Source organism: Euphorbia lathyris, chromosome 5 (assembly GCF_963576675.1).
Source record: "Euphorbia lathyris chromosome 5, ddEupLath1.1, whole genome shotgun sequence".
Lineage (NCBI taxonomy): Eukaryota > Viridiplantae > Streptophyta > Magnoliopsida > Malpighiales > Euphorbiaceae > Euphorbia > Euphorbia lathyris.
In genome coordinates, this window is record NC_088914.1 from 29,275,625 (window position 1) to 29,300,574 (window position 24,950).

The 24,950-nt window shown below is 36.3% G+C and overlaps 2 protein-coding genes across 3 annotated transcripts; both read right to left on the reverse strand.

Annotated features, from left to right (window-relative positions):
* Nucleotides 1–7,484: 7,484 nt before the first annotated feature.
* On the reverse strand, nucleotides 7,485–13,012 carry LOC136228696 (uncharacterized). Its single transcript, XM_066017144.1, has 2 exons — nucleotides 12,258–13,012; nucleotides 7,485–9,165 (listed from the first exon to the last, which is right to left on the reverse strand). The coding sequence occupies exons 1-2, from the start codon at nucleotides 12,512–12,514 to the stop codon at nucleotides 7,740–7,742; spliced, it is 1,683 nt and encodes a 560-aa protein (XP_065873216.1). The 5' UTR covers nucleotides 12,515–13,012; the 3' UTR covers nucleotides 7,485–7,739.
* Nucleotides 13,013–15,613: 2,601 nt separating this feature from the next.
* On the reverse strand, nucleotides 15,614–18,890 carry LOC136228596 (DNA-directed RNA polymerase subunit 10-like protein). 2 transcript variants are annotated; one of them, XM_066017025.1, is made up of 5 exons: nucleotides 18,721–18,890; nucleotides 17,814–17,900; nucleotides 17,274–17,332; nucleotides 16,297–16,391; nucleotides 15,614–15,852 (listed from the first exon to the last, which is right to left on the reverse strand). In XM_066017025.1, exons 2-5 carry the CDS (start codon nucleotides 17,847–17,849, stop codon nucleotides 15,827–15,829), a joined length of 216 nt encoding a protein of 71 aa, XP_065873097.1. In that variant the 5' UTR covers nucleotides 17,850–17,900; nucleotides 18,721–18,890; the 3' UTR covers nucleotides 15,614–15,826. The 2 variants fall into 2 exon arrangements, with proteins under 2 accessions (XP_065873097.1, XP_065873096.1); XM_066017024.1 differs by having other exon boundaries at nucleotides 17,814–17,907; nucleotides 18,721–18,889.
* Between the last annotated feature and the right edge of the window lie 6,060 nt (nucleotides 18,891–24,950).

Below are 24,950 nucleotides of genomic sequence, written 5' to 3' on the forward strand. Positions count from 1 at the left end.
CGAATTGTCCTGAAGAAGGTATCTGAGGTCACTCAGTTTGACCTCTTCCACTTCGTCACAGCGCCTGCTGAGTGCTCTAACCTTTTATTACACCTTTTTATTACAGTTTGACCTCAGCTTTTATAACTGTTTGGCCAGCCACAACCTCAACAGGTACAAACGGCCCTTGGACTATAGATAGCCAGGCACTCATGTTTGTAGCCTGAATGAAGTTTTTCATCCTATTCTTCCAGAAGGTATAGTTTGACCCGAAGAATAGGGGAGGCCTAGTAATGGACAGCCCCTCAGGCAGTATTTGAGTTGTTTGGTTTCCAGGGAGAAACCGAGTGCTGTTTTCGCCCATGGTAGGGATCAGCTCAAGGTTGTTAGACCTTTTACAGTGAGCTTAATTAAGCTCTGATACCACTTGTTGGTCCCTTATTTAGTTGCAAGTATAGTTCCAAGGGGGGGTTGGGAACTATTTAAACTTTTTGCAATTTAGGCAGACTTCTTTTTCTAAAGAAAAAGATTTGAACAGCGGCGCTGAGTAAACAATAAGATACTGGCTTAGTCAACAGGTGACTAGGTCAGTTTCTTAGCTTGAGTCAGGAAATAGCACTTAGAGTCTATTCCTGAGCTCAGACGTTCAACACGCACAACTCAACTTGACCTCTTTACTTGGTCAGTTTTGATTATTTAAAGCAAGCAATATAAATAAGGAGTTAAGGTAAGAAATACTTCACTCAGCAGATTTATCCAGGTTCGGCTTCTTCTAAGCCTACGTCCTGTCCCCGGAACACGTTCCGAGATTTCAAATACTCTACTCAGCTCTTTAAAGGTAGAGCCTCAAACCTTTTACAATATCAGCAATTGAGTATGACAAGAGTACCTTCCTCTATACTTCTACTCAATCCTAATCTCTCCGCTGAGTACTTAAAACCGAGTACTCAGCCTCTCCTTTCTATCTCTAGAAATGATAAGTGTTTTGTCCTAATACAAAGATGTGCTAAGACACTTTAGACGATTTACAATCACTCTAGACTTTTACACAGATATGAAAATGTAGTGTAAGAATTTTGCTTTTGCTTCTTGCTTGCAGAACTTGTAGAGATTTGGTCAGCGTAATGGCTTGATCAAGTTCTGTATTTTGTGAAGCTTGTGATGGCACTATTTATAGAGACGTCTGGTCATTCGGTCATTTCGAATTTCGAAATAACCGTTGGAGGGAAATGGCTATATGTCGTTGTCATCCTGACTTGCTCAGAACTCTCGGCCAATCACAATCGTGTATCTTCTGTCCTCGGTCAGCACAGCAGATGGTCTCTCCTTTTATGGTAAAGTCAACTGGACAGCATACTGTGTCGTCTGAACTTTGCCAAAAGAGGAAACACTTTGTCTGGAAGTTTTCCTTTGCCAGCTGCTGTCTTGTACGCTTTGTCGAGACTTCTCAGCAGCTTCATCTTGAAGTTGTTCCCGAAGGTCTTCTAGATCCTTCCGATTGCTGAGTTGCGTTTTGAACAAAAACGGCAACGTCTTGACATACGCGGGCCGAGTGTACTGAGTTGTTTGACTTGGGCCTTGGCTTCCGTATTGGGCTTGGGCCTTCCAATCCTTATGACTTATAACATTTATACTCAACATTGAACAAACACATTAGTAGAATAAATCAAAGCATTTAAACTTAGTGTGTTTAGAATATGTATTTTAATTTATACTTAAACAATTTTGTCAAATCAAAATTATGTAGAAAGGTGTTTCAACAGTAACCCGTTTACTTATTCGGATAAATATATATGTTGTGAATATATGCTTATCCTAACATTAGATAATCTTCTCTTCATCGTGTCTTCCTGGAATTGTGGATGGTTTAACATTTGGATTATAGATTCTCTCGTGGTGTTACTTACTTGGTTTCTCCTTCGAATCATTCGTCAAATCATAGTGAACAATTTGCTTGGAGCATTATTTTGGATGATTCCAAGATAATTGTTTCCTCATATGATTCCAAGATAGTTGTATAATTTGTTGTTGTGCTTTTTTTCTTTAGTTTCGTTTGTTATAAAAAAAAAGAAAATAAATACCTACAAGAAAAAACATTCATTTTCCCACTTTTTAAATAAAAAAAAACTAGTTAAAAATTGATTAATTTGAAGGCAGCTAGAACTAACTTTAGAGAAAATGAATTAAGATCTCGTTTGAAATATTTACTAACTATATTGCCTTAAAAATTTAATATTTGGGCTTCAGCTTTTTCAATTTGAGGTTCATTAAATATATTTTAAATAAATTAATTTTCAATTGATTTTTTTATATATAGAATAAAACTTAATTTCATAACATGGCATTTTGATCCTATTTTTTCTGTAAGGATATATAATAAGAAATAATAAAAAGGGAATTTGCTCCTTAAACTTGGTTTGTCGATCATTATTTATTTATTTTATAAATAATCTTCGGATTTTTAATCCATAGTTTGATTTTTATTGTCAAATTAGTTAAGAACATGATTGATGGAGTTTATTTTTGGTAAGTACTTACTTTTGAATGTTGACCAATATTATTTTAAATTGATTTGATAAACATTCTCAAATTGAAAGGTCAAATCTCAATGTCGGACTGTTAGTCAGTTGAAATTTTATTTCATGGAAATGACTGTTTTTTAACCTTCCAGTTAAAAACAACATCATTACGACGCTAGATGCGTCGTAATGGTGAAGCAACTCTGCACAAAGCAGAGTGTTTCCATTACGATGCACATGGTGCCGTAATGGATAAAAGGTTGAAATTGAACAAGAGAAGACAAAGTTACATATTCAAGAGCGATTCGATTTCCTCATTTATCAAGAAAGTGAAAACTAATATTTTTTCTTCCTTTTTCAGCAAGAAGGGACATGGCCTAAGGTCATTCCCTTCTCATCTTCACTAGTCTTTTGATCCATAAAGATGAGAGAGACTTCCTTCTCCCTTTAAAGGGAGAAAGAAGTTTTGGGTGCAGATTGCATAAATTTTACAATGTACCTTCTCATTTATATGTGTGCTCTCCTTTCTTTTATTTTTTTTATTTCTTTTAAATTAATAAGATTGATTTTTGTGTTTAATTATCTTAATTAGACATGTAGTTATTTTTTTTAGTTTTTTGTAAACTATTTTTATAGAGTTAGATATATTTGTAAATTAAATTTTAAGTTTTTTTTTATTTTGTAAGATGATATTATAAATTTATATTTTTTTTATGTAAAAATGGATTTATTATTAAGGAATGTTTAGACTCTTACAAAGAGAAGAAAATGAGGTGGAACCGAGAACCACTCCCCCCAATGACCACTATCAAATATATTCCTAGCAATAATATGAGCCGAAACAATGGCTGAACGTCTAATAAAAGCCATAGAACACGCAACAAGATCTTGTAAAATGACCTGACAATCTTTGACTATGGCATAAGAAAAGGCGAGATTGCCTTTGATGTGAGGGTCACAATTGAATAACAATTTGTGCATCAAACTTGAGAATCACCTGGCTCGAGTTGTTATTCTTGATCCAACTAAGTGCTTTCTAGACGAATAGCGCTTCAACGAAAGTAGCATTCGGTGCGTTGGCGAGGCATCCATTTTTTGCAGCAACAAAATCCCCTGAATCATTACGGACCATGCAGCCAAAACTAGCCTTCAAAGTTTACGCGGACCAGGCCGCATCCATATTTAACTTCAGACATCCCGCGATCGGGTTCGACCATCGTGCAAGAACAACGGCCTTTAACGGTCTGATTTTTACACTCGCTAAAGTTAAATGAGCCTCCTTCCCCAATGAGAGATACACAACAGTCCACTCATACACTAGCACAACTGGGGACATCAGTTTTTGCCATACTAAATCATTCTGATTGAGCCATACTCGCCAACATAGCATCACAACTAGCTCTATCTGTTGCCTGAGTTTCGACATGAGGAAAGACCAAAATTCCATAAAGTCCCGAAACAACCTATCGACATCCCCAAGCGAAAATAGGTGCCAAACTTCTTGTACCCGCGAACAACCAACCAACGCATGATACGTATCCTCTAGAGCAGTTGCACAAATCAAACAGATGATAGAGAGCGGAACATGCCTACTGTTAATTATGCCAACGAGGAAGTTTCTGGACCTCATGCTAGCAAGAAGCGTTACCCACTCTTGGCAGAATAGCCACCATTTCTCTCCCTCACCCAATACCATGCGTGTTCCGTTCTTCGCCGACTCAATAGAATATGCAGAATCTGTGACGGATCTCGATCAGAAAAAATCCCCTAGATCAAGTTGACATCCCACACTGCGGATTCCATTGTTATCAAGCTCGCCACCATATCAATCTCCAAACCATCCAGTCTCTCACTCTCCACCATCGGGTTAACCGCATTCGACAACCAAGGGTCGTGCCAAATACTGATCGTGGAGCCATCCCCTACCAACTTCCTCGCCCCTAACATTAATAAATGATTAGCTGTCGACACACTACACCAGCTGAAACTTGGATTATCTGTAATTTCATATTTAAAAAAGAGCAGTTCGGATAGTACCGCGCCTTATAAACCTGAGCCACTAACGAATCTGGGCAAGTGGGGAGTCGCCACCCCTACTTAGCTAGCAAAGCCATGTTAAATTGATATAGTTGCATGAACCCCATCCCACGAAACTTCTTAGCTTCACACAAGTGGTGCCATGTCTTCCATCGAATACCACCCTTCCCATCGGTATCAGAGCCCCACCAGAAAGCATTCAACTTTCTCTCCAGTTCGGTACACAGTCCTTTAGGAAAAGTGCCTGTAACACGGATTTTATTAGAATTTCCTTACCCGCGCGAGAGAGGAATCGAGCCTTCCAACTTCTAAACCGCAACTGCATCATATCAGTAATATAAGTAAAAACCTCTGTTAAAATTATATAATTTCGTTAAAATTATTTTTGTTAGAGTTACACATATTTGCAATCTAAGTAGTATATAGAATTACCAATTAAGGCTAGCTTGAGTGTCACTTAAACTAGTAATTTCGGGTTCGAGTCCTGGTATATGCAGAAAACTTTAATAGGGATAGGATTCACCTAAAGAGTGTCTGACAAGTTTCGAACCGAATAATAAAAAAATTATAGAAAAAAAAAAGTAGTATATAGAATTTTTTTCCAAAATAATATATAGAAAATACTATGCTCCTAAAACAGTTTTTCAAAATTTCTTCTTCGTGACTTTTTATAAATATATACATATATATTTTGTGAATAATTAGATTTCACATTTTCTTATTTGAAAGTTTACATCATTTTCGTGGTCATCATTTGAATTATGTTCATGAATGTATTTCATTCATCGTACATTTCCATTAGTATTACTCGTAGTCATTTATTTATATATTTTATCTTGTCATATTTTTGTAAACGTTTGAATAAATTCGAGAATCGGAGAAGAAAATCTCGACTTCTCAAAATCAATAATAATGATCCATCTATTGCGTGAGCATCATATTAATTATTTAGGGCTGAAAGTGAAAGTAGAATTCTAAATAAACCGATTAATCGATATTTAAGACTATCTGAATTACAGTAAGTAGATAGAAAGTCCACAGACTCTTCTCTAAAAGATATGACAGTCCAATTGCAGCTTCTGTTATACCAATTATTCTCGGTATATAGTGGAAAAAACTGAGTGACGACTCTCATTACTCTTCGAAAACCGACGTTGTTCCATTGAACACTCACACTCTAGTTTCATCCAATCAATCACCATTTTAATTATATTTAGTAGCAAGACACGAAATCAAGCCAACTAACTTCAGACTAAATACTCATACCTATAGTGAAGAATTTAACATTGAATTGGTTGGGTTGGGTTATGTAGAAGAAATTAATTTGGAGAATAACCATTTCTTCTATTTCAAACATCTACCTAATTTCATCCAATCCATTCCTCCTCATTACTTTCCAACTTTAGTAATGTTTTCAAAACTGCCTCAGAAAGTGGGTGAAGTATCATTGAACTCACTTGCAAAATTATTTTACTAAACCTATAATCAAGTCTTTGAATTTTTAGGATTTTAAGCATTGAGCTCTGATTTTTTTTTCCCCAAATTAAGCTTTCGAACTTTTACAGGGTTAAGCATTAAGTCTTTGATCTTGTCCAAAACTGGGGACAAGAACATGTGGCTACCTTGATATGTGTTGAACACGTACCGACTAGAAGAGACTATTGAGCTTATTCTACTTAAATTTAGTTGGGTCCTGATTAATTAAATTGATAATTTTAATTCAAGTTCAATGTTATATGATTTTTGTCGATCTTTTTTATATGACGGGTTTGATGTTTTATAGTTGTTTGAAATGTGATTTGTTGATGTTTTGTGCATATATATAAAATTAGCGGTCTATTAAGTTGGCAGCTTACTCCTTTACCTGTTGAGTTTTTCAAATTGAAGTTCGGTTTGAAAGATTTTTTCATGGAATATAATTGAATTTGGATTAGTTTGTTTAGCATATACTTTTCAGATTATTTTACTTTGAGGTAATTGAACAATCCTTCATGTTGTTAGTGATTGATTGAGCATGAATTTAAGCACGTTTTTCCTGCAAAATAACAAAAACTTATGACTATATAAGGTAGTTTGATTTTTGTACAAAAAATAAAAAAACAATGCCAAATGATATAGAATGAAATAAGTAAATGGGCTTCCATTGTTTCATATATCCGGTCAGCCTATCCAAGTACGAAAGGCTTTTCTCAAAATAACCAAGGGAAAAGACCTCGGACTCCAGGTTACACGCTAAATCACTTATTGCGGAAATATAGCTTCCGAACCAATCAAAAGACGACACGTGTAACCAAACACAAATTTAAATGTCTATAAATAGCACAGAGATCAACAAGACAGGTACACAATTCTAGATACTACAATATCATTACATTCTACTTTTTTTTTTGTAAGTAATGAATATATCATTACATTCTACTAAATTATTTATTCTTCATACTAATTTAGGCATCAGAGAGGATTCAGCGGTCATCGCGATCCAAAAACGAACCAAACCAAATTGGATCAAACCAAATTATTTTGATCCGGTCCGGTTTTGTTCATGTTTAGACCAAACAAAATATTAGAGATCGACTGTTGCTTGTGCCTTCACTAACTAAATAATTATATAAAGACAATAATCATATAATTAATTTTCTCTCTTTTCAAAAACAAAACCTAAATGACTTCAAACTTAAAAAATCGAAGAATTAAAATTGCTTAAAATATTATTTAATTTTTTGAAAATTTTCATTTTGAAGTTGCTATCAGCCAAATTGGTAAAATGGCTAACGATGCCAACCCCAATGTTTATTTTGTAACAAAAAAATTCACATGTGCCGATTTGCAAAAACGTGAAACCACACGAAATTAACCCTAAAATAAATATATTGATAATTACTAATATATTTCAATTCATGGATAATTTTATCAATATTTAATTTTAAAAAGAAAAAAAGGGAATAGCTAATTGTCATGAAACATATTTGCAAAAGGATGTCAGACATCCGTGTAACTGTCGAAATTGTCATCCAAAGTTATTCATTACTACAAGCAATGAATACAAAACCTTAACCTACTACATCGATGAATCTTTTTTATTCATCCTACATTACTATGTAAATAGTGGCATAAATTAGTTACACTATATGCAATTGGATGGACATAATCCAAAAAAACAAAAGGAAATCTATATTTCTGCTGTTCATCATGACTATAATATAATCAGAACATCCATCTTGGAGAAGAATGAACAGCACTTTGCTTCGGTTTGATTGGCTGCGGCGGTGTCGGCTGCTGCTGCTGCTGCTCTGAATTCATCCGCTTTTTCATAATTGATGAAACAGTTGGACTGAAGTAGTCATTACTCCTTTGAGATGTTGCTCCTTGTGAATGCATCTTCCTTCCATGAATGAAGCTTCTCTGCTGTTCTAACAATGCCCTTCTCGCTACCGGGTTCCTCAGGGCACTTGTTCCCCATCTACTTTGACTTACACTACTGTGGCTTCTTCCTACATGCTGAAGCTTTCCCTCTCTCGGACTCGGATAATTACGGCTCTCTGCTGTTTCTGCTGAGTACATTGTCTCTTCCTCACTGCTATATCCATTATGCATTATCTCTGAGACCTCCACCGGCGAGGAACTCGACTGGACCTCACTTTGAGCTCCGTTTACTGAACCACTAGATGCAATCTCTGCATCTGCTTCAGGAGTATCAACTCTTCTGTCTTGGATTTGATCTTCACCCGACAAGGTTTGAGGAGGAAGAACGTTCACACAATTCTTGTGAGAGTTACAGGATAAAGGGTTGTCGAGCAATGGGTTAGTAGTAGCTTTGGTGGCCTTCGGAGGGAAATTGATATCCAAAAGCTGGATTTGGGAATTTTCTTTTTTTCTAACAGGAACTGCAGTCAATTTTCTTGATTCATATATTTCCGGAGTTAAGATTCCCTGCCTATGGACATTGTGGCAATCGGCAGTAAAGGTTTCGTCTTTAGTGATGTTTGCTACACCTGAACAACTTGGTCCATGATTGTCAGATGTTTTCGTGATTGTATTTGATGATGATGGGGTTCCGTTGTTATCTGCTTCTGTCGACTTGAAAACCTGCCGAAGTGAGAAGGAAGCACAGGAATGCTCGCTCCTCTGGCCTGCAGACATCAATCTTATAATTGGTAACTTGGGTTTGGTAAGTTCATCAAGATTGCCTTCCCAATGCTGGTTTAACCAATCACAGATGATCGGAATGGGAATCCCAAATTGCATGGGAGAATCCTTCTTCCAAGATGTTGAGGATGAGGATGAAGTCGTAGATGATTTTGTATTTGGAGACGTAGCTAATTTCATAGGATCACAGATCATGAAAGCAAGATTACCTTGAACATCAAATCCAGCAGATCCAGGCCTCCACTGTATCCCGTCGGTTGACAGTTTTATGAGATTGTCAGTGGCTATTACTACCTTTCCTTCTCCAATAGTCAGTTCTTCCTTTTCCGTGTAGCCCAAAACATAAACAACGCTACCCAGATCCAGGTTAGGCTTATTACAGGTCTTCAAGTAGTGAGGTTGCTGCCCTGGGGTGCCCAAGTCCCCGTCCACGGTATCTAAGCCTAATATTGTAAGGTCAAGAACAGAACTGGAGATGAAAAACCTGCAATTGAACATAAGACAGGAAAATTTATTGAAAAATGCATAAGTTGAACCACCAAGCTGATTTGGAAAAAAAAAAGTTGTCACCTACACGGATTGTGGCATCACTAATATTACTATAAAAGGAAGAATACAACTTAACCCAAAGTAAAACTAAAATGTCAGCTAAACTCAGGGAAAATGCAGCAAAAATTAACTTCATAGAAAACTAAATAAATCACCATTACAAGATGCTGCATAGACGAAACAATAGACAATGAACTTCTAAACCAACTACAGTATCAGCAAAAACTGAGTACATTTCATATGTAATTCTCTGTATCCTTCAAGAGCAGACGTAAAAGGACAACAAATTCCATTGCAACGTAGAATGCAATCTGGCAACAAGGCTTGTTATGGCAAGCATGAGCCCTGACAATATTAGACTGCAGAAAGCAAACAACCTTCCTACATTTGAATTTGACAAGATACCCCGAGATCATAACAAAATAATCTGTATATATCAAAATCCCCACTTTTAGTTGTTGTCACTAGTCAGAACGTGTCCAGACAGATGACCCTGAATGACAGTAGGCAGCAGCAACTGAGACATTTCCTCAATAAGACTCAACTGTTATAACCAAGCATCTCTCAATTCCTTTTGTAGGCGATGAAGGTTCGACCCTAGGATAGTGGTGTATTTCAAACTTTACCCTAGATGCCTCATAGAACTGAGTGAAGTCAACTGATACTAAAAGGAAAAAACTCAAAATCCTGTTTATTAGTTAATTTTCATATTAAAGGTCCGGCCGTAAAACCATGAAATCTGAATACAGTAACTTTAAGTTTAATCAATCTAAGAATGTAGAACATGACTCATGCCCATCATGGATCTAGCACTGTAATCACCATGAAAAGGACATCAATAATATAAAGTGGGGTGGTAGACGTAGCATAGCATTGTAAGCAGGCAGTATTTTCTGGGTGCCAAAGAAAGCTTGTGATTTTAAGAGAATCATATTTTGTGGCCTTAAGAGAATCTTCTTTTAGATGATAAAATCAGATATTAGATGGAAGAGATTTCTAGGTGTCTAGGAAATCTTACTGTGGAAAAACAGATCTGCTGAAATTGCTAAATTACCAGCAGTCCATGTCGTAGGAATTTTATCCAATGTTCCAGAACAGCCATACCATTATGCAGCCATGAGAAAAAGCTGATCCTATCAATTCGCTAACTTTTCAAACTCGGGCAACTTAAGGCATTTCATGTGGAAGACCACCAATTAAGTATTATTCCATTTGGGGACATTATTTTAGGGCAAATTTGCAGCTTAGAGTAAAATACTAAGGTATGCAATTTCCAAAAACAAAAATAATAAAACAGGAACATGCAATAAACTTCTTCGAGTTAGAGTTCCAACGGCATTCACTTTAACTCATTTGAGTCAAATTCTAACTAGAAGAAGTTTGTAAGCTATATATTATGTGATAATCATGTTATTGGATCTATATATTTCACATGATTATATATGATATAAATGCAACAAAAATGATAATCATGTTATTCGGATCATGTAAGGCGGGCTGTTTTTCTAATTGTGACAGACATTGACAGCCGTATCAATTTATAGTTTTCTTTATGAACTTTCTCACGAAACAGTACAAACCCAACAATTGTAACTGAAGCTCTATGAATATCTTTTTGAATGGGAGACCTCCAATATGGAATAATGAAAAAAAATGGCTTTTAGTTTCAAAGAAAAAGTGTAATAGTGTATAGGAAAAGTTGCCTCACTTCTATTTCTCTTTCCTCATTGTGAATTTGTGATAATGTTTTCTTGGTCCATGACATTCCGGTATGATTCTTTTTTGCAATGGATTAGCGCTTATTTTAGTTATCCTCCCTATCTCAGTAGAAGAAGGAAAAAAAACCTTCCAGAGTGTCACCATTGGCATTGGCATTGGCATGTAATGACCTTACAGAGTGTCACCATTATTAGAGTAATTAAGGGGAATTATTTAGGTGGTTAATTGTCTTACATTAAGTTGTTAATCAGTTGTTTGATTGCTATGTTCAGGAAAGTTTTACAACTGTAGGAATTTGTAACTTATGCAAGGTCAGCTCTAACTATTCCTATTTAGGGTCCACTTTTGTATGGAAAAGGTATCAAAAAAGTATACTCAATGAAATCTTACTTTCTTATCTCCTTCTTTCTCACCTCTCTTCTCTAATCCTCTGCGATTTTCTTCCTATTTCTTTGTTTCTCTCTTCTTCCTTATTCTTCTCTTCCCTATATTATATTTCTGCCCTAATCTTCTATTGCCAGGAATCCTAATCCTGACACAAAGTTACTGAGCCATCTTTTACTTAGACCTTGACTGTGATGTTATGCACATCCTTTGACTTCTCATTCCCCAATTGAAAAATCCTAATTTCCCGACATTTAAAGTCATGTTTCACCTAAAAGAACACAGATTTGGAAATTGTCCAATATCAGATTCTTTACATATATTAAGCAATAAAAGAAGTGGAAAAAAAGCTAATGTGTAAATAGATAAAGGAGTTGGAAGGATCAGACAAACAAAACTATGAGATGCATCTAGCAATGAAATGGCAAAACAAAAGTTCTTTGACTTGAAAAGAATATCTGCATAAGATACTTCTTGCATCTACATTCCACACTAGCTCATGAAGAAAACATAATCATTCAAGTTCTTTTTCATGATGGGCACATATAAAGTAAAAGCGACAAAACAAAATAATGAACAAGGCTGTTTCACGGTTGGCAGAACCAGCAGCTGTGCAAAAGCAATAACTACACAAGTTCTCTTTTCCTACACAAGCATACATATGTATCAGATCCCGAGCTCAATAATTATGAACAGATTTATTCCTAAATATAGCTATCTCCAAACAGTTCCAGACTCTAAATTCTTAAAAAACACTAAAATTGGAATTGACCAATCAATGAAAGCCAAATCTCAGCTTAAATTCCCAACCATCAACTCAATTCAAATGTCTTCTTTTCACTATTTCTAAATGAATCTCCCCATTCCCGTCAAACATACAGAAATACAATCAAATAGAAATGTTAAGGAAAACTTAAAAGTTACCTGTGAGGAACAAGAGTAGCAGCCACGCCATTTTGGAGGCGGATCTCTGAACTCTCAGCGGCAGTGACAGAGGGAATATTAACATGAGATGTCAAGAGCAGATTCCGGTGAATCAAGAACCCAGTACCAGAAGTTCCATTGGTAGAGCAGGAAATTCTAGCCATAGCAGGACCCTTTCCGGAGAAAACGGCGGCCTTCATTCTCTCGGACTTGCCCACTCCTTTGCAGAAGCACCAAGACTCTATCGAAACGCCCATTTGGCGAACTAAAAATGATATCGTTAACAGATAACTGGAATGGGGTTTGGTTGTGGAGGTAGGAAATCAAATTTGAAAGCAGGGTTGGATCTTAAAAAAGCAGCATTTTGAGTTATATTGAAGGAAATGGGTAAAAAATGGAGTTTGAGCAAAAAGAAGTGTGTTTGACAGTCTCTATAAGAAAATGGAGATAGAGGGAATGAAAATGGAGAAGACGAGATGGGCGTGAAAGGAGTAAAGAGAAGGGAATGTGATTTTGTGAATCTGTGAGCTGGAATTTTGAGAAAATGAAGCTCCTTTCCTATGTTTTAGCCTTAGGCTAGAATTAGAAAAACTGCTCCGAGTAAGAGAAAGAGAGATTTATTTATTTGTTTATTTATTTATTTATTTGAGGGATGTTGAAGCCAACGGCGACGTTTAGGAAATGTTTTGGGGTAAATCAGGGTGTCACAGAATGTTGGTGGGACCTATTTTTTTCAAATTAAACGCCGTCTATATTATATACTAAAACAATATGCATATGCTTCTTGCAATTGTGTTGATTACTTGATTTATTTTGGAAACAAACATTATGTGAGTTGATATTATATTGATCTTACATATTGACTGTACGTTTCTTTTCATTTTTCGAAACTATTTTTTACATTTTAATCCTAAATATGAGATAAAATATTTGATAAAATTTCAAAACAATCGTTTTTAACATAAAATCAATTAATATTTACAATATATCAACAAAAGCAAACACCGACAGATGAACTAAATAAGTCTTGAATTTCTATTCTACTTGACAAAAGCAGTTAGTTTTAAATAGTTCTTAATATTAAATTCAGTTATAAATATGTAGCTTATTTAATTTGTTTAAATTCAGTTTTTTTACGGTTTGAACTGATATTTTTACACTTTCATTATAGTCACATTAAATATAAAAATTAATTATTTAATCACATGTAATATATAAAAATTGTTATTAATTTTATTATCAATTTAAACTTTTAGATTAATTAATTCTTGACATGTTATAAGAGCATTTTAAGGTAAATAATTGAGAGTGCAAATCCTACCAATGTTATTTAATGGTACAATTTGAACACATACTACAGGATTAGGTTATGCTTACTTTGTTTTTGACAAAGTAATTCCTACTTTATTTTTTCTACCATTGGATGGTGATGAACTTTGACAAAGTAAGCTAATCCAATGGTAAAAAAAAAAACAAAGTAAAACTTACTTTGTCAAAAACAAAGTAAACATAGAAGGCACTCATACCACATGGTAGCTCGAGTGATTTTGCATTGTACAAATTTCAAACCTAATGAACATTTGCATGTAAAGATGTGTTAAATATAATACTATATAAAAACTATTTTTAGATCTATTTATCAAATTAAGTTTTTAGATCACGCGAACAGGAGCAAAACTTTTAATTTATTATGAGCCCAAACAATTGATTCAATAAGTTCTTGCCCTTTTAAATTGTTAAAAGTACAAATATAAAATACAACTAGATGAAACGAGTTACTCATTTTTATTCGAGATTAATGTTTATGACTAACTTTGTTGTAACCATAGCGTTAATGCATAATTATAACTGATCCACAGTTGAATATATATAGCTTAATCCATAAAAAAAAAAATGTAAAGATAAGAGGTTTCAAAACGTTATTTTTTTTTTTTTCCATTTATTTTCCTTGTTTTAGGAATATGGATATTTACATTAACAAGGAGCATAATTTTGTACTTGATCTATTTATTAAGCCGTGATTATTTACCAGCATCATTAAAGTATGTCCTTTTATTAATTAATGATTTTTTCCTGTTGTAAAGGTTTTTTTTTTTTTTTTGAGAAAAATACCATATATTAATGTCTGAAAGCATCGTTACACATTAAAGGTCAAACGACATTCGTGTTGTAAAGGTTTACCTTGGGGTAAAAAATGAAACGTTTTTGGGTTGAGAATTTCACTAATCACTTCAAGTTTCATTAGAAATGTTATGTGTAAATTACACACGTGGCCCCTAAATTTTGGATTACTTTCATTATGACCTCTAAAATTTACACTTATTTTCATTATAGTCCCCTGAACTTCAAAATTGAACATTATAATTCATGGACTTTACATTTTACTAATATAATGACACACGTCACAACGACCACTTATAATCTCAAAATGAAAGGTTCAAGAATTAAAATTGTTTAGAACTATATTTCTCATGGAACCGCCGTTTATAATTTTCCAAAACAATTTTTTCGAATATTTCTCTCTAAACAATCAATTTCTCTCTTCTAACTAAAAATACTTAAATGACCTTGAAAGAACAAAAACTAAAAGGGCGTTTGATTCAGGGTCTTTAGGAATGAGAGGGTTTCATTCCATTTGTTCTTGTTTGTTTAAAAAAAACGCATTCCCTTTACCCATTTTAAATTATGGGTTTACCCCATTTTAGGTTAAGCCCATTACCCCAGGCCTGTAGGGAAATGGATTCCCTTTACCCCATTTCCTTTCCTAAACATATCCAAACACATAGAGGAATTAATGTTTATTCCTTTCCTTTCCTTTAGTTTCCTTTTCTTGATTCCTTTTCCCTTACCCCTTGTGAATCAAACGCCCCTAAGAGTAGCAATTTCAGTTATCACATCAAAATTGTGTTAAATAAATCCTGTTATATCCAAAACTAGTACCTCTAGAAAAAAGGGATGGGCAGAGGAAGAGTTTGGTTCCAAAGGCAAGTCACATGCATAGCATACTATAGGTGTACATCAGAAGAACACAACCTTTTCGAGGTCAAGTTGAGAATCATTAACCAACTGTAATGATAATGAAATGTCTCAATTTAGCTATTTAGCATCATCACTATGTACACCTATCATTACTTATAAAAGGAATTAGACCGTCGACTTTTGGGACAAACAACACATGCTACTCTCAATTTTAATATCTTTGCTACTACACAAACTAATTTTACATTCTACATATAACAATATTCATATGCATCAGTTGTTTTCATTTTTTCACATGCTTAATCACATGTCACCTTAAACTCAACCTGCCTTGGGTTAAGTTGAGCATTCTATTGCATCATTTATGCTTACTGAAGTAAAGGCAAATTAGCACTTTAATTAGATCTAAACATCATCTAACAACATCAACAAACATACAAAAGGATCTCAGTAGTTTCTCACAATATAATGCATAACAGTTTAGCTAATATCTGAAAATCCTGTGTCTTCCCAGTGCCCAAAAGTCCCATCATACTATACTACATCCTAACAGTTTATACCTTCATACTCTTGTAACTCCATTATCTCCTTCAGCTGCCCTCGCTTCTCTCTAGAGCTGCAGAGTAAAAAAAAAACAAAATCAATATCCAACATTACCCATTGGGGATTAAAGTTTGGACCCAAGAACAAAAGAATCTCCACTTATTGTCTTTACTGTGACAGCTTATATATGTATTCAACACATTTAGAAAGATTTCGGTCACATAGTGCAGAATCACTGAGCCAAAAATTTAAAGGCATTATCAACTTGTTGGATGGAAGATCAATATTTAGTTTGAAGAATAAATATGAACATTTTATTCATCATAGCACACAGTATAGATGGTTGCTAAGATACTAATGGAAACAGCTATCAATCAGCCAGAATTACACCTGTGAAAGAGTGAGTACGCATTGGGACAGTGTGCATAACACTTAAATCAACAACTAAAGTTCAGCTTGAATGCACACAAACAAGAGAGAGAGAGAGAGAGAGAGAGAGAGAGAGAGAGAGAGATACTATTGTAGTTCAAAAGCTTCTCAATGAGGTCAACATGAGTCATGAGCATTCTTCTGCAGCAATAACGGACCAACCCAAGGGCATCAAGAGCATCTCTGCAGGCCAAGCGAGAAGATATTAGAGAACTTTCAACATGCTCTCTACAAGTACACTTTAAAATAGACACTAATCCAACTTCATAATATATATGCAGATTATCAGAAGCTTTCCTTCCACAGACACAAATGAAAAAAGAAAGAAAGAAATTTGACTTAAGTGGTATATTCATCATATCCAGACTGGTGATATTTCCCACATCACAAAAATCATATACATTTTAACCATTCCAAACTTCGAATTTTGGCCCTACAAGAGGCATCTAAAGCATAAAAATATATCGCCTCTCAAACATAAAAATTGACATGGAATACAGAAATAATAAATTAACACAAGAAAGATCTTTACTTGCACTTAGTCATGTGCACGAATAACCAAATGAACCCCACAAAGAAAGTAGAATAAAAAATATGCATGATTACACCTTACATGACGCTCATATTATATTCAACCGGGAACAATGAATTAGAATATGAGTGCATCACCAGACACAGTGACAATGCAAGCAGGCCAAGTGGGGTACCTTGCCTATGTCCAAGAAGCAACATACATATTTGGCAGAACTTTTTTACAGAGATATGTACAATATTTTGTAGTTAGTAACCATTGAATATCCAACAAATAAAAAATGATGAAGAAATACAGAGCAGAAAAGATAACTAGAATCTCCAATTCGTCATATTCTATTAGAGTTGATAGAAACAATTGAACTTCAAAATATACCTCAAACAACGTCAGTAAATAATATATCTAGGCACTTTTGAACATTATGGAATACCAATAGACGGTACGGGAATAAAAGTTAGTATGGGGAAAACGAAATTCATTTGCTTTCATACTTGCAGTAAATTAAGTACAGAAAAATATGTCAACTATCTTACCCTTCAGAGTAATCTGCTTGAAGAAGATCAAGATAGGTATCCCATTTGTTACCAATGACCTAAAACAGATCAGAGGAGCTATGTTAGACATTGGACACGACATTCAAACTCTAAAAACAGGTCAACAGGTTTTTTTTTCTCAAATCAAATAAAAAATAAATAAATTATAAGCTTAAGCAAAGAACTTCTAATAAACGAATTGGTACAGCATTTGGTATCAGAAGAAAATGAGTAATACATTCAGTTCTTTTTGTAGAAATCGTCTGAACAGTTTCCACCCAAATAAACGACAGAGATACAGTTAAACCTAGCTACAAAAATATTGCAACTCCTTCGAGATAAATGAACTCGCCACAGAAATTCTATGCAAATATTCAATAAAATATAGAAAAAAAACACATACTATATAGTGATGAATAAGGTATAAACCCTAGAAATAGATTAATTAAAAAAAACACAAACAAACAGTTTTTGAGCATAAACCCTATATATGAGAGGTGAATAATAAGCAAAAGAAATAGGAAGAAAGCATAAAATCACCTTGCCACAAGTGAAACAACGAACTGGAATGATCATATTTGCCTCACTCTTCTGTTTCTGCCTATCGCTTGGCTGATCAGCTAATGCCTGTCGCCTCCAAGGAGAAACAAGGGTTTATGCAAAATAAAGGCTGAATTCAAATATATATAAAATAAATAAATAATAGCATTATAATAAGTCCGGCCCGCCTGACCCGAGCCCTCCATTTCAATACAAGGGTTTATAAGAGTACCTATCCTTGTATTAATGAGTAAATATTAGATAGCATTATAATATAATATATTACAGAGAGGTTTGAAAGAGTGAAATTCGAAATTTTACCAAACAACAGAACAACAGGAATTGGATTATATCTAGAAATTGGGGTAAGTCGTCATGAGACATAATTTACTTGTTTTCAATATTGGATTATAGTGTTAGCATGGTTAATTTGGGTTATAATTAACCAAATATGCTATCCAAAAACTCATTTTATCTATTAATATTAAATGGCAAAGGGAATGGAGATTGGGGACCTTACAGTGCAAGGCTTACACGAACCTAGCTATATTATATATATATATATATATATATATATACATCTGATGCAGTTCCACATAATTAAGTAGCTTCAATGAAAATATTAGGAGTGATTAATCCTGGAAAATTGTGTATAGGTCCTTAAAATTCAATAATTGGGAACTTAAAATTCATTCTAACAAGTCAATAATAACTAAGGTAGCATCTAGACATTGAACAGAAAAATATAAAGACAGCAAACCCAGACAATACCCAAACCCAGACAATGTCTTACTTTACTTCAAAGCTCTTATCAATAGCTGAAACAGAAAATACCCAAATCCAACCCAGACAATGAACGAAGAGATAAAGACAGCAAACCCAGACATTAGCAAACCCAGCTACTTACCTTAATCAACGACGGCGGTACGAGACGACGGTGATGCGAGATCTGAACGACGGCTGTGCAAGACGGAACGACGACGGTGCCAAACGGAACGACAGTGGTGCGAGAAGAAATGCTTGGCGGCTTCTTTAGTTCTTCTTAGGTTTTAGAATTTAGGTTTTAGAATCTAGGGTTTATAAGAATTTAGTTCAATTTATAATAAATACGTATACTTCTCAAAGCGTTAAGGTGCAAAAATACCCCTAACGTTTTGGATCATGAGCAATTTTACCCCTGACGTCTAAAATGGTACAATTTTACCCCTAATATTGGAAGCCAAGAGCAATTTTACCCCTAACGTTGATAAATTGGGTCGATTTGAGAAATAATTCATTAAACTGTCTTCTCGGTCATGAATCTTGTCATCTACACTTCACACATGCGTTATTTTATCAGTAACAAATCACAAACCTATGTTGGGATGTGAAAAAAATAAGAAAAAAATATTAAAAATATATTGTCTTTTGTACGAATTACACACAAAAAAATTTCAAAAAATTCACTGAATTTATAAATATTATATCTTTTTTTAGAACAAATTGATATGCAATAGGTGCAAAATAAAGAAAAAAATGACGGTATTTTATAATAGTGTCTGCAATTGATCTAATTTATCAACGTTAGGGATAAAATTGCTCTTGGCTACAAACATTAGGGGTAAAATTGCACCATTTTAGACGTTAGGGGTAAAATTGCTCCTGACCTAAAACGTTAGGGGTATTTTTGCATCTTAACCCCTTTTCAAAAAATAAAAAATGAAAACTAAATACAGAGTGGGCTGCTATTTACCGCAATATGAATTTCCACCTACCGCACTATTTTGACAATTATGCCCTTCTCATAATTTAAACTCAAAAAATCAAAAATCTCAAATCCTCTCTAGCTTTTTGGTTTTTCCAAAAACCCGATCTAAAACAACATGCCGCCAAAGCCAGGAACGGGTAAAGGCTTCATGAAATCTCCGGTAAGTTTTTTTTGGTTTAAATTATTCAAAAATCACGGGTTTCGCCTCCGAATCGGAGGCAAAACCCGTATGAATTTACACTAAACGGACTCGCTGTGCCGTTTCCGCCAAGGGTGGAACGGACGAACTGTCTATTCCACCCTAGGAGGAAACGGCACGGCCGTTCGTTCCTCCTTTAGGTGGAACGAACGGCGTCGTCGTTCCACAGTACGGTGGAACGAAAGGCGCAATCGTTCCACCGTACTGTGGAACGACGGCCATGCTCCCGTAAGGCGAAAAAGAGTACCGCAACCGTTCAGCCCACTGGCCGGACGGTTGCGGCGCTCTGTTTAGGCCAAATTAGGCTCGAAATTTTATTTTTTTTTAAATAACTTGGTCCGACCCGGCCTATGGCAATGCCTAAGTATTAAAAAAAGCGAAATACGAGAAATTGAGTATATTTAATTAAATATGCGTTATTTGCTTATAAATGTAAAATGTTTTTGGTTTTTACAGGCTGATAATGTTGATAACCGTTCTGGAAAGAGACATACAAGGTCACGTGTTGTGACTGCCTCTGCCCGGAGGGAACGGGAAGAACAGATATTGATGGGGGATGCTCAGAGGGCACAGCCGGAGGAGATGGCGGATGCTGTAGAGATGGACGGAGATGACTCTATGCCTCCTCAGAGTTCATCCTCTGTGCGAGTACCTACTAAGACCATACCGAGGGGTCCTGGCGGACGTTTTGCTTCTACAGCAAGGTCGTCTTCGGGTGAGAAATTTAAATTTACTTATTATTATGTTATTTATTCGTGATTATTATAAAATATACGAATATAATAAATGAGTTTACTGTAATTTCAGGTAGTAGCAAGCGCTCGAAGAGTGATGTAGAGGATGACTGGATCGTGAAGAGCCCGGTTCCTGGGGGTCCATCTGATGGTCTTGTGATCCCGAGCTTCCTGGGACATATTGCCACTGCTATCTGGAGCGGACAGGATAGGGGCCTCCTCAGGTGTCAGACACGATCATTATACTGTGGGAAGCTGTGTGTATGGTACGGTGGTGCTTCTCAACAGATCCAGAAGCGTATAGAGTCAACTGGATTGTCTCATTTACCCAATATCATGTATGGTCACATCGATGCGCCCCTGATTGCGGTTTTTGTAGAGCGGTGGCAGCCAGACACGTCATCATTTCACATGCCGTTTGGTGAGATGAGCATTATGTTGCATGATGTGTGGCAGATTTTGCGCAGCCCCATCGATGGGGCTATGGTGACTGCTGATGCGAGTGTTGAGGAGCTTCAGTCTTGTGTGATGGAGTTGTTTGGTATGACTCGGGAGGAGTTGCAGAAGGGTCACTACTTTAATGGCGGTATACGAGCGGCTTCCGTCTTGGATTATTGTCAAGGAGATCGGATTGCTGATGCACAGGCTACTACTTGGACGTTTCTGATGCTCGGTTGCACATTGTTCGTGGACAAGAGTGGAGACCGCATTCGACCTTCTTGTCTGTTGGAGGTACAGGACTCTGTATCTGGAGCCATTGGACTCTCATGGGGCTCAGCTGCACTAGCATATCTATACCATCATCTAGGTATTGCTAGTAGAGGAGACTGCGGGCAGATCACGGGTTGTCTGACACTGCTTTAGGCATGGATTTATGAGTACTTTCCGTGCTTCAGGCCTCAGCGAGAGGGAGTCACATTGGATCCAACGATGCCGAGGGCTTGCATGTGGCCATCTATACCGTTGGAGAAGAGTGGGGATCGACTGAAATCATATCGTGTCCGGCTTGATAGATTGACTGCTGATGAGGTGCAATTTCAATTTAATTATAAAATCCAAATTCATTTACTTGTATTATTTGCATATTAATGTTGTTGTATACGTCTGTAGGTGATGTGGATGCCGTATGGTCCTGATGTGATTACGCATACCCCTAGGACGATATACGCCGGATGGATACGTTACAGGGATGTGATTGAGCCGTACATGCCGGGGAGATGCCTTCGCCAGCTAGGTTACGTGCAGATCATACCCCGACCGATCTTGAGGCCGTTGAAGGCCGTACGTCCTTGGTCCAGCTTGAAGTATCGGGTAGAAGTGCCCGCCGATATGGCGGAGGATCTTTGGACCTCGTTTCCCGAGGCTTGTATGCTGATATTGTCTCGGTTCACTCTTGCACGGACTCCTTCGGACTGTGAGGAGCAGTACATGCCGTGGTACTGCATGCATTCACACCCTCAGCTACTACCGGATATGCCTGCACCCGGACCGGTTATTCATACTCGCTCGAACATCGAAGTGGTACGTAATTTAATTAATCAATTTATTTACAATTATCAGAATGAAATTAAATGACGTGATATTTATTAATTTTGGGTTACGTCTTTTGCTAGTGGGTTAGCCGTTGGGTTAACTGGGGAGAAGGTGCATTGGACGCGATGAACCTTCTTGATGAGGATGTTGCGGCTGAGTGGAGACATTCGTACGACCAGATTTTGGATGCTTGGAATTCGACCAAGTGATTTGTGGTTGTGTTTTTAGTACTTTTTATTATAAGTATATGGATGTTGGCATTTTAGTACTTTTTGGCAGTCAGATAATATCTTTTATTATGTACTTGATATTTTAGTACTTTAATTTTATAAGTACGCTGTTAATTACTGTTTGTTATCCAGAATCTATCAGAATCAACCTGTAAATCATATAAAGCTATCCAGATCAATACAGAATCATTACAGACACAATACAGACACAACATGTAACTCGAATGAACAAAACTGGATCGAAACAGCAACTGTTTGTTATCCAGAATCTATCAGAATCAACCTGTAAATCATATAAAGCTATCCAGATCAATACAGAATCATTACAGACACAATACAGACACAACATGTAACTCGAATGAACAAAACTGGATCGAAACAGCAACTGTTTGTTATCCAGAATCTATCATAATCAACCTGTAAATCATATAAAGCTATCCAGATCAATACAGAATCATTACAGACACAATACAGACACAACATGTAACTCGAATGAACAAAACTGGATCGAAATAGCAACTGTTTGTTATCCAGAATCTATCAGAATCAACCTGTAAATCATATAAAACTATCCAGATCAATACAGAATCATTACAGACATAATACAGACACAACATGTAACTCGAATGAATAAAACTGGATCGAAACAGCAACTGTTTGTTATCCAGAATCTATCAGAATCAACCTGTAAATCATATAAAGCTATCCAGATCTAAGTTGAACCAATATTGTCCATTGTGCTGTCCTAGCTGCATAAATGCGATCCCACCCTTCAACACTACGTTCATGGTGCCCCTTCCACCAGTCTATTACATTAGGGACTGGAAAATTAGGAGATAAATTTAAACAAATATAGTGGCGACAGTGCGTACCCAAATGAGCTATGCAGATCTCTCGTTCTGGTCTTGTAGCAGTGGAAGGGGCATACACTGGTAAAATAGTACCATAAAAAGTAGAGTTATTTCCATCCATGTATCCGAAAAACATTACAGCAGCATTGTACAATGTAGCAATCACAAACATGTCATCATAAGCGAGCATCCAATGCTCCTGCGAACATGCTCCACCGTCCCAAGTGATTCTATTAATTGCTGCATCAACACCGTCAATTAACACAGATTCATACCGAGAACGGTTAGCAATTACTTCATTCCTCATGTGATGCCTGACTGATTGCCACTTCTCTTCGGTGCCAAAAATGTAGGAAGAAACAACACGGAAGCCATAATTTCCATCACCGACTACGTCGCAATATGTTTCAACATACGGCTTAATGATCCCAATTACTTTGTCAGAATGCACGAAATCATTAACTTCATACGTATTTCCATCTGCATTGAATCAAAATAAGATATTGTAAACCGCACATAACTTATGTTAAGTGTAAATGAATTAGATATTGCAAAATTGTATTACCCGAGGATGCAAAATTATGAACAGATGATGAAGAGCTTTTCCTACCACTTCTACCATGGCTCCTAGACGAACTACTAGAACAAGCACGTCCACGCCGAGGTTCGTTGTACTCCCAGGCACTAGGCATACGTTTTGTAGATTTACCCGACTTCGGTCGTCCTCGAACGTTAATTTTCACACCAGGTTCGGTGTAATGTGCTTGATCAGGGTGTAGTTGATCATGTATAAGTATTGAAATGTTTCGCAGCAAGGCTGGGTCACCTTTAGATACCTGGTCGACTAAGGATTTAAAATATCTCTGATCCTCTGTCTGATCATGACACCCTTCAGTTTCATGAGTCTGGCCATAATTAATCAAAAGTGTTCTCCAGAACACATGAACCCTCTCAACACTTATAATATCGCCGGACTCATAAGCTTGTTTGATCTCGCATGCATATGGTATCTGATGAGAGGTTCTCAATACACATCCACAACGCGCATTCACTTCATGGCTCAAACTTCTCATGCGAGCTAACTCAACATTGATCAGTTGCATGCAGTAGTGTGAGACTTTGCATACCAGGTGGTTAAAGGGGAATCCGGAGTAAGAGACTCATTTACGAAGCCTGGACTGCTCAAGCATGTACCTAATAAGAACATAAACATACTATCAGTTGACTGAGATTTACAAATACATGATAAAAATACAAACATCTTCCAATAGAACTTATTGAAAATACCTGATATGAGATGCCTGGGCTTCTATCTGCTTATGAACCTTTTTCCATACCGTGTCTAGCGATCCTGTGGATGTATTGAGCCATTGCTTTAGACTCGCATGTTCGCTCTCCACACGACAAGTGGTTGTGTTGCCAAAATGTAAGAAATTTTTCGTCCATGCAACAACAAACTTCTCCTTATGCACCAACCACGTCTCCTCAACGTACGAGATAAGAGTTTTGTACCTGCTCATCGAATCTTGCATCTTGCCCAGATTTTCCTCGTACTCCGCAATGGATAAAGATTCAATTAATGTTCTCCATTTTCCATTCTTGAATTTACCGGCAATTGATTTGTCTCCCATGATTCTGTACGCCCGATCTTCTACATCCTTGTTTATATGCCTGGTGCATAGCAAATGTGCTGTATGTGGGAATACATCCAGAATCGGTTTCAACAACCCCAACTCCCTATCACTGACGATAACAGTCGGGTTGAGATCAAACCCAATCAAAACCTTCAGCCGCTGCAGGACCCAACGGTAACTTCCTTCAGTCTCATCTTTAATGATGGCAT